The sequence below is a fragment of the Formica exsecta genome, unplaced genomic scaffold (genome assembly GCF_003651465.1).
Source record: "Formica exsecta isolate Colony F162 unplaced genomic scaffold, ASM365146v1 scaffold21, whole genome shotgun sequence".
Classification (NCBI taxonomy): domain Eukaryota; kingdom Metazoa; phylum Arthropoda; class Insecta; order Hymenoptera; family Formicidae; genus Formica; species Formica exsecta.
This window is the reverse complement of record NW_021849398.1, coordinates 1058348-1074755: the sequence shown is the minus strand read 5'-3', so window position 1 is coordinate 1074755 and position 16408 is coordinate 1058348. Positions and strand designations below refer to the sequence as shown.

General features: G+C 31.8%; 1 protein-coding gene across 1 annotated transcript in view; it reads left to right on the top strand.

Moving 5' to 3' along the window:
- The window catches only part of LOC115234837 (neurexin-3b), a 216918-nt gene that overhangs the window by 133451 nt on the left and 67059 nt on the right, over nucleotides 1-16408 (top strand). The window contains exons 8-9 of the mRNA XM_029806185.1: nucleotides 870-1022; nucleotides 15793-15867. Coding sequence (XP_029662045.1) covers nucleotides 870-1022; nucleotides 15793-15867 — 228 coding nt within the window. The remainder of the gene's footprint in view (nucleotides 1-869; nucleotides 1023-15792; nucleotides 15868-16408) is intronic.

Genomic DNA, 16408 nt, shown 5'->3' with positions numbered 1-16408 from the left:
AATTTGCTGACTGTTTGCGGCTTAAGTAGCGCGATGCGAATCGTCCCCGGTAAATTATTCTTACGAGTTTTATTTACGAGCATGCGTACGCTCGCGATATGTAAATTGTTCAGAATTTGATTCAATTTATAAGATTCTTAGCTTCCTACTGCAACTATATATTGAATTATGATTATTTTTAAAAACGAAATAATCAAAAAAGTTTTTTCTTACGTTATATATAAATTCTTTGAAATATTATACTTAAATTTAAGAGTATTTAATTTTAAACAAAGTTGTAGACTGGACACATGTAATTCCATAATTAATACAAAAATTTTTAATGAGGAACATGATAGGAATATACGAGAAAAATAAACATCCACATTTTTATTTAGAAAAAAGAATTTTTAACCAATTATTTCTTCAGTTCTCTTTTGTAACATTTAAATCACGATCCGTACATTAATTACCTCACAAAATTGTATAATATAAAGTTGTTAAAAAAATGATTTATCCACAACACATAGAAAATAATTTCTCTGTGAATTTGGATAAAATTATGTTGCATATACAATTTATAGATTTTAGAAATTAATGAATAATATAATAAAATGTTTTGCTAATGTATTTTAATATGTAAAAGAATGGCATTTAGTTACAGATTATTTCTCAAAAAAAACACAAAAAATTAATTATTTTTAATATTTCTTAAATAATACGTTATATCCTAACATAATACTTGCAACGAAAATGCTTTTGCGGAATTTTCTGTCTTGCTTCATGGCAATTAATGATATTACAAAAATCGTAACTTTAATTTCTCTTTCTGTTCCACTGTTTGCTACCGTGTGCACTAGCTGACATGACTCTGTTTACTGTGCTCGCAGGTGGAGTTTGCTGCAGAGGGAATCAAGATGGAATTGATCGAAGCGGCCAGAAGCGGAGCAGCGGGTGCTGCGGCTTGGGGAAAGATGGATTTTCACTGTCGTGAGCCAAGAGCCTCGGATCCGATCACGTTCACCACCAGGGATTCGCATCTCGTGAGTACATGTTCTTCTTATTCTTAAAATGCAGTGTTCTTTAAAAATGTTTATACGCACACTCGTTAATCATTTGTAAAAGAAAGAGCAAGATTGTTCACAAAAGATTATTCTTCTTATTTTAGACTGCATATAAACATCGTTCGAGAAAAAAATCGATCTTAACCCACTTTAAAATGTCATGCATTTCTACTAACAATATGTATTATTATTGGGTTTCACGATTTGATTTCCGAAATTCGCTTTTCTCTTTTTAGAATACATATACGATGATTTAATGAAATTGTGAAATTATAAAATATGCAGTCGGTTTTCATTACACACATTTGCGTGAATAAAACATGCTACAACTGTTTCAAATGAATCGTTTTTACTCGGGAGCGAGCGAAAACTTCGTAAAGGGCTATACTTGAATGCACGTGTTTGTTAAATAATGCAAGGAAAAGAAATACGATCCAGTTCCATTATCGAGTAAAGAATCGTGACGATGGAAATATCCGATTAAATTGGGAATGCACTAGGAGAAGTTTTTGCGCGAGTCAAGCAAGAGCTGCAAATAACTGTCCGAAGCAACGTCACAGTTCGTTTTCTAATCTCGCCTTTCGCGAATATTTCCGATTCTCGAAAAAAGTCGAGGTCAAGAAAACGCTTCGCCAATGTCCTTGTTCTAAATTGCTAGAGGTCTTCTTGATTTTTTTATATCGAGAGGCGCATTCAAACTTTTGCACGTGGCGCATGTACTCGATTGCCGATACGCAATTTGCTCCACGAAGGCACGTAAGTTTTCCGGAAAAAGAACGCCAAAGAGAAATATTAAACGGAAAATGCAATATACGAATAAATTAATTACTTATAAAAATACACATTTATTAAATTACAAGTTATCGAAGAATATAAACGCAGGAAAAAAAACATAATATGAAGTACTGTTTAGGTTTTACTTTGAAATCTCTGACGTACCGAAACCTCGGCATTTCGTTCTTTTCTACCTGTACATTGTTGTTGTGCAGCGATATTAATGTTATTAATGTTATTAATGCACCAACTATGATTTTCGAGCACATCCCTCGCCGATTGATATTTATATATATCCATGTTTTTTTAGAAACTCTAGAAATATATTTAAAGAGGATTTGATAATATAAGAACTTTTTAAACATTACTACATTATTGGACTTGAGGAAAATTCTATATGACATTGTAGTTTTAGAAATTCTCAAAAACTCTGTATTTTCTTTATTCGTCGTCACATTTGAAGATACTCACGTTCTCAACGCAGTATATGAACACGAGTGCGCTACCTTCGCACAGTGCGTACCCTCGTGTGCTTTTACAGGTCACGAAGCATCGTCGTTACCATTGCAAATCCTTGTTACATCGGTTATCATGCTGTCAAAGTACGCGTTCTCTGAAAGCGCGTTCGCCACCCTTACGGAAGCTTGTTTACGAGTATGACCGTTCTTGGATTATGCTGCTCGCTATCGTCGCGGTTTATGCAACCAGTGCATTAATACCCGCAATATCCATTTTGGTATATTGCCTGCCTCCTTGTCTGTCCAGATGATACAGAATGTCTCAAAGTCGCTTATTGCTTCAAATATCGACTATGCAACACGATGCAGAATCTCATGGATCACAAGTCGATAAATCGTAGATCTATATAATCGTAATCTGTCTACGAAAAGTTAAAAATCGTTAGAAGTCGCGTTTATTTTTCTCAATAATATTAATAATTAATTTAATAAGTAATCACTTATGATAAAAATGGCTTTCATAAAATTTTCCTAAAGAGAAGAACGACTCCAATTAAATCATTGAATTCTTAGTGAAAAGATTATTCGATTTTGGTTTTTGGACACCTTATATAAGCTTAAAGCCGCTATTCTATCGTGCAGCTTTTTATCATGCATAATATGCACACGATAATGAAGCCAGTGCACGTGATATTCTACAACTACTTTAGGTCACCGAGATTTTTAATTTAATAAGAATATTAAAAAGCTCCCACGAGGTTTTCTCATAGCTATTATATGAAAAAATATGATTTATATACCTATATATTGTATATATCACATTCAATATTCGCAAGAGCTACTTATAACGTAAAATATACCTTACCGTATAACCCCTGTAGAGTTAATAGATCACTGCTTTTGAGCTCGAATCTAATTAAATTTAATATCCGATAATTTAATATAAATGCAATTGCAGAGCCAACTTAATGTAGTAGATAATATCAAATAATATTTTCTCAGGTTAATAAACAAATTAATATATAATTAATTCAACAGAGGATTTACAATAAATAAAAAGGACTTATATATCCTAACGATACAACACTTTGTTATGTTAAAATATAGCTAAAATTATATATATTAAGTCGAACGAAAAATTTGTTCCGTTTTTTGCTAACAGATAAAGACCGAAAAAACGACACGAACCTTCCGTTCAACCCAATAGTTTTATATTACCATAAACGGTTACAATAACAGAATATCGTTTATCATAGCGATAACGTACTATTTAACTTTTGTAATCCACACCTATATGGCAACGTGATCGATATTACTTTCGACTGGCGTGAATAGTATGCATTAAACTCGTTATGATAGCGAGCAGATGGTCATTTAAAATGGACAATACACTCGTGTTCGAGATTCAGTTATAATTAATATCGATATCGGTATACGGGCGCAATTACCCAGTTATATCGTAAAGCTGCATTCGTACTCTCCATGTTGCGTTCGGTAACACAGCAAGAGAACATATGAATACGAATGCCGGTATTGTTGGCGCATTCATAATTAGATCAAAAGCTGTGATGCCTGCTGTGTTCAGATATCGGTATCTCGAGTTACTCCGAAATCAATGGGCATACGGGGATGTATTGTATATTTTCGTATATCTATATATATATATATATATATGTAATATTGCATTCGCGACGTTCCATATCGAGATTAAAGTGCCGTATATAGTTCCGAAAACGTATGCATCAGCAACGAAGACATATTTTCGAGGAAAGAAGAATTTTTCTTGACAAAAAATCACCTGATTTTTCTATCTTGAAATCTATCGGTTTTTACAACACGAAATATTGCATTTTGATAATTAAAAATCAAATAAAAATTTAACATTTGAATGTTTAAATATTTGATTCGTCAAAAAGATTCAATCACAGATAAATATTTCAAAATGTCATTCTATACCTTGAAATCAATAAAAATTTGTTTCATTAAATGCTCAAGTCTCGAAATGAATAGATCACTTTGTTGATCTATCATTTCGTAGATTCACGATACCACGTCTTTTACGTGATAAGGTCTTTGATTCTTCATGTGTCGTTTGCCTGTCGTATCCCTTTACTTTTAGAGCCCATAAGGTTTTAGAAATCGTTGAATTACATTTTATGTGCTATACTGGTACCGCGATCATTCGCAAACGAAAATCAGTATTGGAACATCATAACGACCACATAGTAGACTATTTTAAAGCAGTAATTAGAAGATGAGACGTTTGCGGGAAACTCCCCACAGATCGAAACGCTCCTTTGCTGAATGGCGCTAGTAGTCGGAGTAAACGTCAATGCGGACGTTACAGTGGTTGCGTTTTAATTATCGAGGACCGTCGCGACTTCGCTTCGATGACCATCGAAGTTTCTTATTAATAGAAAATTTCGTCTTATACTCTTAAAGAATTCTCATTACAAAAAAGTTAATTAATTAGAGTTAACTTGGAGTTAATTATTTCAATCCAAGTATACTTATATTTGTATAACCGATATCTTCGAACAATTTAAACTCTACTGATATTTTGTATTTTTTTATTGTATATTATTATAATATGATATTAAAAGCAAGAATATATAAACAAGAGAAAAATAAATAACTTAATATTTTTCTTGAAATTTAAACTCTTGAGGCTCAATGAATTATATTAACATATCAAATTTGTTTAAGGTTACGGATAATAAATAATAAAAAATATTATATGCGATAATGACAGCATCTCTTTAAAATAAATATTTTTTGATAACATTTTAAGACGTTATCTATTTTGTCCTGCTTTGCCTAATTGATTATATTATATTATTTTATATTGCATGATTATATATTTGATTTATATATATATACGAAAACTATAACAAGAAACTAATAACGCGCACCAATGCAATATCGAAATAGCTTTAAGTTGTATAAACTGTTATTTGCATGTTAATGTAACCGTGAAAGGGCTCGTCGTCATTTGTAGCTCAGCTATTCTAATTGAAACTCGTTACACTCGAAATTACTCCGCATCACATTGTATCCAACATTATCACATTATCATATTAATACTGTCATTTCGTTCCACTTGTCAAAAGCAAATTGTGTAAATTATTAGTAATTTAAAAAAACGATGTTTTATCAACTCTTGTGCAATTCATTCTCAATTATCATAAAATGGCTCAACTAAAATGTAACAACAGTTTCTCTCAGAGTTATTCTTATTTAATTACAATGGGTATAGCAACTTTAGACTTTTACTTTTATCAACTATTTATTAACAAGTTAATATTATGCAGCGTTTTACAATCTATACAAAATCCATGACTAAATCATCAATTATTAAAATTATCAGTAAATTTTCGCTATTTATTTGGTAAATTAAATAGATCATCTAGAATATCAATTTTTCTTTTTAATGTGACATTTTAAATATAATTTAAAATAATTTTTATATACAGCTACCACACAAAATTAAAGCTATATCTCACTCAACATTCTTAATTAATGACATCCTAAAAATTCGATAAGTTTGTCATTTTTTAAGAATATGTATTATTTTGAGAAAGTTAAGATTTGAAATATATACAAAATTAAAATGAGGTAGATATGTCTATAAATATGGAGCCTTGTCCCATTATATTATTGTACATTAACCTTTTTTATGTTGACGCATATAAATTTAATGATTTTTGTGCTTTGATAACGAAGATGCAAAAGCGTAAAGAGTATCTCACGTAAGATTTTTTTACATTTCGCGGCGCATTGTATAGTTCTGCAGGAGGTTCTTGTTCCCTCGCTGTATTACGTGCACGGAACACATTTGCAGTACGAGCGCGTCGGATGCATCGCCGCTGTTACACGCCGATTTTCCTCGTCTACACGGCAATGCCCCTGATTTATTCTACGGAACTTCCCGTGTTCGGCCATCTAATGCACCACGGCCATATAGCTATCCCGTTGCACACGTGGCTACATGCATCAGCGAACTTCGAGGCTGCACTTTTTCATCCGCCCATTTCCTCTCGAGGTTCTGTAGAATTAGTGTCGTTAATCCGCGATGCACCATCTCGGTTTATAATTAAGCAGTAGTTCAGCCGGATCAAAACGAAATAAAGCAGGTTCTGATATTTATCAGATAGCCAGTTTTTCAAGATTATACAATTTTTTTTTCTCTCTTATTAAATTTGCTACAAAATCCATTACTTAAGACAATTATTTTTTTTTTTTTTAATGCATATTTTTTTGCTTCACATTATTTTTGAAATGATTTTTCCTATTAATTAATATTTAAAATAATATTTTTGAAATAACATAGTGAAATAATATGTTTTTTTTAAATGGCTAATGTTTGAAAATATTATTTTAAAGATAAGAATTTCTCTTTCTCTGATAACTCTTTTAAAATTATCATTTAATTTATCATTTCTATTAACATGTTTCAATAATAAGTCATATTGGTATTTATTAACCTGACAAAAAATTTTTAAATAAATTTTTAGATAATATTTAAAATGCACATTTATTTTTAAAATACTTTTAAAATACTATTTAAATAATTATTTTTAGTAATCTATATTTGAAATGTTTTCATCATTGGAGATGAGAAATAAGAGAAATAACATCTTTTTATTAAATAATAAAATATAATTTTTCTTTTTTCTATCCATAATCAAGAGACGCGGTAAATAATACACGACATAAAATATAAATTATTAATTAAAAATATAAGTAAAAAAAAATCTAAAAACGATAAAAAGATATTTTATAAGATTTAATAATATTACTTATAGTGTTGCAGATAGGAAAAAACATGCAATGTCAATAATGAAATTGTGTTGTATTTGCCAAAAAAGATGTATGGAAATTCCGGTTGTGCGAGATAGTCGAATTAAATTCAGCCTTGAATTTCACCACTACAATCTCGTTTTCGCCTATTTTCCCGCGAAGTACAATTTAATAATAAGAATTGCACCACAAAACGACAAAACTAGCGAGAATAGAACGGCAAAAATCGAGCACCCAATGGCAAGAACACCGGAAATGCTTCGCCAACCGAGAATGCACAGTATGCTTTTATAAGCAAAACACCGGAATTTCCGGTAATCCAATTAGGCAAAGACGCGCGAATTACCGCGAATCCCCTTTCTAGGAATCACGCTTGTTCCTCGGTACAATCCCCGGCCTCGTCTCCCCCGACTAATTCGAGAACGATTCAATCCCATTCAACCTTCTCTGGTAAACGGTAGGGTTTAAAGCTAACGAGCCCCGAATGACTTTAACGAATGCGACAGAAATATGTTTCTCGCATCGTTCATTCGAAGCAAAATATGATTTTACGTTTCCAGAAAGAAATTATTGATATCTTTTATCGGAATTTCGTGCGATTCAATTCCCATTTTTTTTTATCACGCGTCTTCCATTAATCATTAACGTCGTATAGAATAATAGATATTTTCGTCAAGTATCTCACATAAGATCCTTATGGTCTGCGAATCGCTGCCAAGATTTATCCATATCTGACCAAGATGGTCTCAGAATACTTCACATAGAATTACCTTGATTCCCTTCCGGTCCTCAGTCGTTTCCACTCCATTGGATCGTTAATCCAGACGAGATCAACCCACACGACCATCGAGGGTCTCGTCGCTTTCGCCCCCGCTGCGAAGAAATTGAACAAGTATTTATGATCCTTTTTTTTTTGTAGGGGTGACGATCGCTTGTGTGCGCTTGGCTTCACACTCGGCGATTTACGATATTATTTCTATCGTGAGTCGCAGGGAATCGACCGTGTAACTTCGCGCTCACGTTACAGCAACGCGAATGTCGTCGTTATTCAACGAGATTAGCCCTTCGGCCTCGTTTCACGTTGTATCCCTTTTTCCCTTTCTCTCCCTCCGTCTCTTTCGCGTTCGCTCTTTTCAAACATTTTCGCCCGGATAGACGACGAATCTCAGCCGGCCGGAAAATATACGTCTCTGCTAAATAAAACATTGTCGGGACTGGGTACGAAGTGCACCGCGAGGATAAATGGACGAGAAAGCGCGCGACGGGGTTGCATCTGGGAAAAGTGTCGGAAAGAATAGCGCGGATATACTGCTCGCTTGAAATCCTGATTTCTCTCTTTTTTTTTCTCTTGCTCTCTCTCTCTTTCTCCCTTTTTAGTTTCACGCATTCTTTTTTTCTCCTATTCGCAGGTTTCCCATAGTGCACACGTGATAGGTTGATTTTATTTTTGTTACGTATCGAAGCCTTAATACCATCAAAATGACGAAACTACAATTAAAAGTTTAATTACTTATTCTCGAGACACAGTTCATATTGGTCAGCTGAGTAATTACACAAGCGCTATTTGTTAAATAAAGATTTTTCTATTTAAACAAACAATTTTTCTATTAAATTCTATATTTGCTAAAGCAAAGATTGAGAAATTATTTTTCAAATGAAGAAAATATATGAACATCTGTGTGTATCATGATTATTTTAAGAAAAATAAGAATTTCTTTGAATTATCATTTTCTCAATTTGATTTAACCTATTTGATCAAACATAAACCTTTTGCATTAATCTTAAGAGCAATGTATATGTATATTAGAATAATTATTATCTATTAAGAAAAATTACGTGTATAAAATTGATTTATCAAAAAGAATCCACGATTGCAAATCAATCTGAATAATGGGTAAACCGCTGCATTCTCATGGATCATGCTACCTTTTTTTAATTGGTTACATCGCGTGCAGTGTGCAATGATGGTTTACTTCGATCGATACCTCGCGACACGCGTGATCGAGAATTACGAGTCACGATCCCGCTGGAAAGTAAATCCAGCCCGCACTCGTAAATTTTACGCGCAGCTTGAGCAGATTTAACGATTTTCAGTGAAATTATGAGTTCGCATCTGATCGACAAATTGTGAGATTTTGATGCATTATTAATCACAATATTCATAAAATGTTCTCTTTCTATTAAAGCTTATTGTATAACAGAAAATGTTTGCCTTTCTAAATCGTTACTATGATAAAACTTAACGCTATTTTTTCCTTAAATCTTTAATTTAACATTGAATAAGAAAGAGCAATTTTGTCAAATAAATTTCATTCCACTTTCTTCGAATTTTTTAGTACTTGTAGATTTCATATTACAAATTTATGTATGCATTAATATAATATTAAAAAAAGAAAAATTTTATTGAATAATGTGTCATAGTTTGCGCATATATTTTATATTTTATATATTATATATGTATATAGAATATCTAACAAATTATAATCAAAAACTAATATTGATGACTTGAAGGATATCCAACACCTGAGAATGATTTCTTAAAAAAGACAAAAATAAAATTGATTAAAAATGAATTTAAAAAAATATATATATTTTTAAATATGTAATTTTGCGATCTTAAATTACAGTTTTTAAATTATAAAGTACAAGTTTTAATATTCTATAAGGAACCTTATAATATATTATGTAGTAATAAAAATCTTACTATATAAAATATTATAGTCTGACAATCCTAACAATCCTGTGATCCTAATAGTCCTAGCGATCCTAACAGCCCTAGCGATCCTAACAACTCTAGTGATCCTAACAATCCTAATGATTCTAACAACCCTAGTAGTCCTAACAACTTTAGCCGCCCTATTTGCTGGTTAAGCCAGCGGATATCCGCGATTACTCGAGATTTGGGGAATGTGCCCTAATCGGGATTTAATTTACGAACGCACCGGTAGCGTTTTTCTGTCTCCGTTCATTTTCGCGTCTCCGTTTATTTTTTACTTATTATCGTTTATTTTACGCATATTCGTTTAGTTTGCCCCTTTATTTTACGCGTTTATTTTATGTATATTACATGTTATTGAACGTAGAAAACACGTACTTTTCCTTCATGTGTACCATTTTCATCTTTTGATCAATAATGGTCATCTATCTGGCTTAGACGAACCATTTTTCAGATCAGTTAAACTTCTTTCGTTGATCCTGTCCGCATTCAATCGGGCTATTTCTAGCCAGAAATAAAGTAGCTTTGACCTCCATCAGAGATCAATAAAGAAGAAAAACTCCCCTCGTTGCCGACTAATTGATTTCATCGGTACATGAGAATAATTTTATGCTCGTTTATAACCGTAATATGTAACGATCGTTCGTTCTACGTTGTCTTTATATAACTTTGCTTTAACTAATATAATGTCAAGTCATCAATCATATAAAATTGGTTAATTGCAATTTTTTAAATATTATTTAAATGAATAAAATTTATAATAAAACAAAATTAATTAAGCATTTACTTATACATTTTTCACTATGCTTTCACTTTATAGTATCATTCATTGATTTCTTTAAATATTATATATGATTTAATTGATCGAAATGATTTTGATTTTTCCATTAGTCAAAGCAAAGTTTTTTGATATGTTACATTACATAAACGGATGGACTATAAAAACTTAAAACAAAATCAGTGTGTGTTATAAAAATAAATAATTATGTATAATATTAATAAAATTAACGCGTTTTTTATTAAATAAAACAAATAATTGATTATAATAATAAATTCATAAAAAATTAAAAGTTTTTTTTATATTTCTTTAATTTATGTTTTAATTTGCATTTGCAATATGCTTTAATGTAAATAGAAAGAAACTGTTGAAAGTTATGTAGTCTAATTTGTTCTAGCCCATCCATTTTGAAGTAACGGATTTATCTACAATCTCTACAATTTACAATTTGTTACCTCAAAATTAAATAAAAGTTTCTCATTTACCGGCACTGATGCGCAACAGCGGAGTTGTTGATATTGAAGCTACGTTCTCTGTAACATACAAATATAAAATCCAAATTATACAGCACAGCTTAAAATAATTAATATTTTAGAAAATTATTATTGTACGCACCAAATTTTATATCCGATGCGTACAATAATAAGCAGGTATATAAATATGGAATAATAAGCAGGTAAATAAATATGGAATAATTTTATAAATTCTAAAAAAAAAACTATTTTTTTTTATTAAATAAAAACTTTTATAGGATTTATATAAAAATCTTTCTCTTTGTATGAGTCTCTCTTGTTTAAACTATTCAAATAAATGAACCGAATTAATGTATACGGAATTAATAATAATTAATATACAAATAATAATACTTACTCTAGGGTTAGTCATATTTGATCGATTGTTATACTCGCGATGCGAGATTATATTTGACTGTAGGAAATGTATATGAGAATTATTTAAAAAAAAATAGTTATTTCTTGTAAATATATATATAAATATATATATATATATATATCTCGCAAAAGAGTGTAAATAGAATAGACCTCCACGTTTCGGAAATCCCAATTTTCGTATGATGTATAAAAATATATCCAAGTCTCGAGAAAGGTAAATTATATATATAGTTATATACAGGGTGTCCCAGAATTACCGCATCACCTACTAATGACAAATTCTTGAGATTATTTTAAGATTATCTTTCCTGAGCAAAAATATCGAGGCATCAATAATTTCCGTGTTATAAGCGATTCAAAAAAGGGCTTTTTGCAAACTAAACTTTATAGAGAGTTAAAACTACATTCTTTAGTTAATTTCAGATAGACTTATTACTTTAATAGAAAGAATTATTTTAATAGAGAGAGAGAATTTTAATTTAAGGCTTAAGTTACAAAGATATATGATGGAAAAAATTGGAAACTTGAAAAAACGATGATCTCTCTCGACATTTTTGCTGAGGAAAAATTGTCTTCAAATGATCTCAAAGATCTGTGTCTAGCAAGTAGTGCGGTAACTCTGGGACACCCTGTATATAATTTAATATATTTTTCTTTCTCTCTCATTGAAACACGATATTAAGGACGTCTCTAAATTGATGTTCCATTCGTTTCTTACACTGCAATTCGTGCTGTGAAGTGACTTGATCTTCCTTGAAGTACTCTCACAGCCAAGTGCCGTCCTTTCCTCTTCATAGGGCGAGCAATCGGTGCGGTTGTAAGGCGCCCTTCCGTCTTTTAATTAACGCGCCAGCCGTTTTCGGTGCTGGTTTAATTAACCGAATGAACTTCTCTGCAAGGCGACCGAGTTCCAAGAATTAATAAACGCGAGTGTAATGTTTACAGGTAGCATAATAATTAATTTCTATGGTGACTAAGTTTCGTGGCACTGTCGAATGCTTCGTGAAACTTTATTTAAATATACCAACAAGTGACAAATTAATTTGCCGAGTTAATAGTATCCGATATTCGAATTGAAAAGTTTATTTCAAAGTAAAGATTACGCATTTATGATAGTATTATTGAAAGCTTTGCAGCACAATCTCAATTTTTAAAATTTTATTTAATTTGATTTTTTAAAAATTTGGAAACAAGCTTTTTAAATTAAAGATTTGACATACAAATTAAAGAGCTAATTCTAGTTAATATTTTACGAATAAAAAAAAAAATATATATATATATATATACATATAAGTTTCATATAAATATTTTTATTAATGGCATACCATAGAACTGTCTTTGTAAAGAGTACAATAAAACTTGCAAAAGAAAATAACTATGTATAGTTAGTGTACGCAAACCACATTTATCGATTACTCTATTGCTTTCCTTGGTAATTAAACATTCCGCGGTTAATTTCTTAACTTCGACCAAGTTTGAAACTTTGTGATGGAATAAGAGTCTAGCAATTATGTGTTAAATTATATATTAATTTATAGCAACATAAAAGTTTAAAATTTTCCGGTAGAATAAAAGTTTGAGGCGTAATTATGTTAAAACAGTTTATATTTAATTTAAACTGAGAAATTGGTAACATGTTTTACTACTTGACACATTTGTAATCTGTCAAATGTACGATCTTCGTGGAAAGACACGGAGAACTGACGACCGAAAGGGAATTTGCCAACAAAATTTTCTAAACAAAATTTTGTGCCTCGTACAAAATTGGCTGGTATCTGGATGAAATAGTCGCGGATTCCCCCAGATATATTTTCTTATTCGTGCGCGTGCTCATCGAATAATCCGGCATAATCTGTCACGAAATCGCTAAGCCTCGAGTAGCTCGAGCTTACGTGATGTCTCGAAAGCGTCTCGACGAGAGATGGTAGCGATATTAAATCCTAGCACAGGTGGATTTTATTCCATCGCGGTATACCTTTGGTATTTCTCGCGTACTTAGATCTCATCCCGGTCGGCTCCAATAATATTTCCGTCAGTTGATATTTCAGGAAATGAGATTTGTCGTCGCATTTGATGCGATTTCGTCTTTTGACCTCAAAATTCCTGATATCGGTATATTTACAACAATTTTCATTATGATCTTCACATTCGTCGTATTACATTTATCACATTTATTATATTTTAATCTATGTCATGTTCTCCTCTTCTCTTATTTACCATTAAGCATCATCGTTTGCTTCTTGTCGGTGAATTTACTTATACCCGCGTAACTTTCACAATGTTCTCATTTTGTGCGCGAGCTCTGCGGCTCGCTGAAAGTTTTACGGGTATTCAAGACGAACGCGTGTCTCCTCATATTTATGACAAGCGCCTTAATGCTCGGGCACGATGTGCCGACACGAATCCCCTGCCACGGAGACTTTCAGCGACTTACTCCTCTCGTTATACCGCCCGAAAGATAATTCTCGTCTTAAAGTGACACATTATACCTCGCGACGTGTTTAACGATGCACCTTATACTCGTTTCGTTCCAAAGATGGCTTGCTGCGCGCTAGTTTTACGAAGGATTTTTGAAAAAAGACCTAAGTGCTTGCCGTACTTGCAAAGTAAAATATTTACCAAAGTATTCTTTATGTGATCTACAGCCTTTCTTTTGCCCAATTTTAACGACGGAACAGTTAACTAAAAAGTCTAATTTTTTCTTGTATAATTTTTTACATATTTTTGTATTCTATTTGTAATTTATACATAAATTTAAACACATGATTGTTTTTTAGATGATATTTAAACAGAACTTCAATCCCTCTTCTTAATTTTTATAATAGATTTTGATAACAAATATTTTTTCTGCAAATTTTCTTTTCTTATTTTTCATAAAGTTAAATATTCAAGTTAAAATATTTAAATGGTTATTAAATAAATAATAACACTTTTAAAAATAAATGTAGGATATTCACTCTCAATCTAAATTTTATAATATAAAATTTATTATTTCTATACATATGACAGAACTCTAATATAATTTATAAATATTTATATATATATAAATTTTATCTTTCAAAAATGTTTTAAAATTTAAAACATTTAAATAAATTTATGATAATAGATGCAGTGTAATTATAAATGATAATGAAATTTCTGCTCAAATCTCACGGAATACATATTTCTTCAACGGAAAGGTAGCTTTGCAAAGGGTCAATCCTACAAAGCCTAGCGAACGAAAGTTACGCTACAAGGTACCTCCAAGGATTTATCCGCCAGGGATGTGCTCGACAACGAATGTTCTTTAAACTACTGTTAAAAGTCGTACTTACTTTTACCTCTCGTGAATGAAACTTTATTGTCTCATCCGCAATTTATTCGTTCGCAACAACTTGGCAATCAACGAATTTAGCATTTAGCTCTGCGCAAAGTAAGAAGTTTATGTTGAAAATTTTAGATGAAAATAAAATGTTAAACGACCGCCTTTTTTACCCGTACTCCACATTTGAATTGCGAATTTGGACTTGACAGAACACCTACAAGATAAGATCTCGCGTCAATCAAAACGCGGAGGCTCGAAAATCAATTCCCTCTGCGAGTATACGCGAGTTGGTAGGAAATTACGAGGATCTCTCATAAGTCTAGGTGGAAATGAATTTCCGAAATCGATTGTTAATGTCGCGCTGTCTATCATGCGTCCTGATTTCCTTCCTCGTGTCAAAAAAAAAAAACGAATAGCGCGCGAGAAATTCATTGAAATGTGGCGAGAGACAAATTTGGTAGAAAAGAACGAATATTGGAAATGTCCGTACCAAAATAAATTTTCCAACTTGACAACTTTCTCTCGCGTCATTAAACTAATATTACGACGCAAATAGAAAATAAAAAAAAATCAAATTCTTCAATTTGTACGATGTAATTATTTTAAAATCACTCTCTCATGACGTTTTATATAAATGTTAAATACATTGCATGTTACTTTATCGTAGAATTTTTAAAGCGGAAACAAATTATAACGATAATAATCATTACAAGCTATAATCAAAGATGCTGATTGATTTTGAAGATATTATGTAAAGTGCTAGGTATAAATGTATATATACATTTTCTATTTTTTTCGACCCATACAGCACGATAATTAATGTTATTATGCGTATAAGTAAAAGCGATTATTAGTACTTTTCCGAGATAAAACTGGCACCGAAATGAAAAAAAGCACCAATGAGTACATAAGTCGCTCAATCGTGCGACGCCGATCATTCTAAAATCGATTCTCGATGTTGCTGACCCTCGTGCGCCCACACGTGGTCGAACTTGGGCCAACGCATGCTGTTGGACTGCCATTTTAAAGAAGGCCGGAATGACGATAAACATGAGGCGACTCCACGGCCTTGTGGTCACCTTCACCAGCCCAGAGTCCCACCTGGTAAGCCTCAGTATCACAAGCTTGAAAAAAATCAGCAAGTGAAAGAAATGAAGTTGAGAGCTCAGCTCGCGAGCTCTCATTTGATTGGCCCGGACACGCACCTGTATATACCTAATTGGCTAACTTTCACGCGAGAAATTAGCTTTTTAGAGAGGAGTGATCACCAGAGCACTTTCTTTTCTTCTTCTTCTCCTCTATTTTTCTCTTCCTCTTCTTTCTTTCTTATTTTTTCTCTTTTTATTTTTTTTTCTACTTCTTTTACTCAGTCTTTAAAATGGATGATATTTGACTAGTAAAAACTTTCGGATATTTTGAGATGTTCCTTTTGAAATAAATATATGTATGTCCGAACGTATAATATGATCATTTGATAAAATAAAATTACATTTCTTTTTTGTTATATGTATGAATTATTAATTTATAGAGAAAAATATTGTTTAAACGCGTACGTTGCTTTCTAATTTAATTATTTCTTATAATGATAATATTTCCTTTACAAAAAACTTATATACCATAACCGCGCAGTCTAAAAAAAATAATT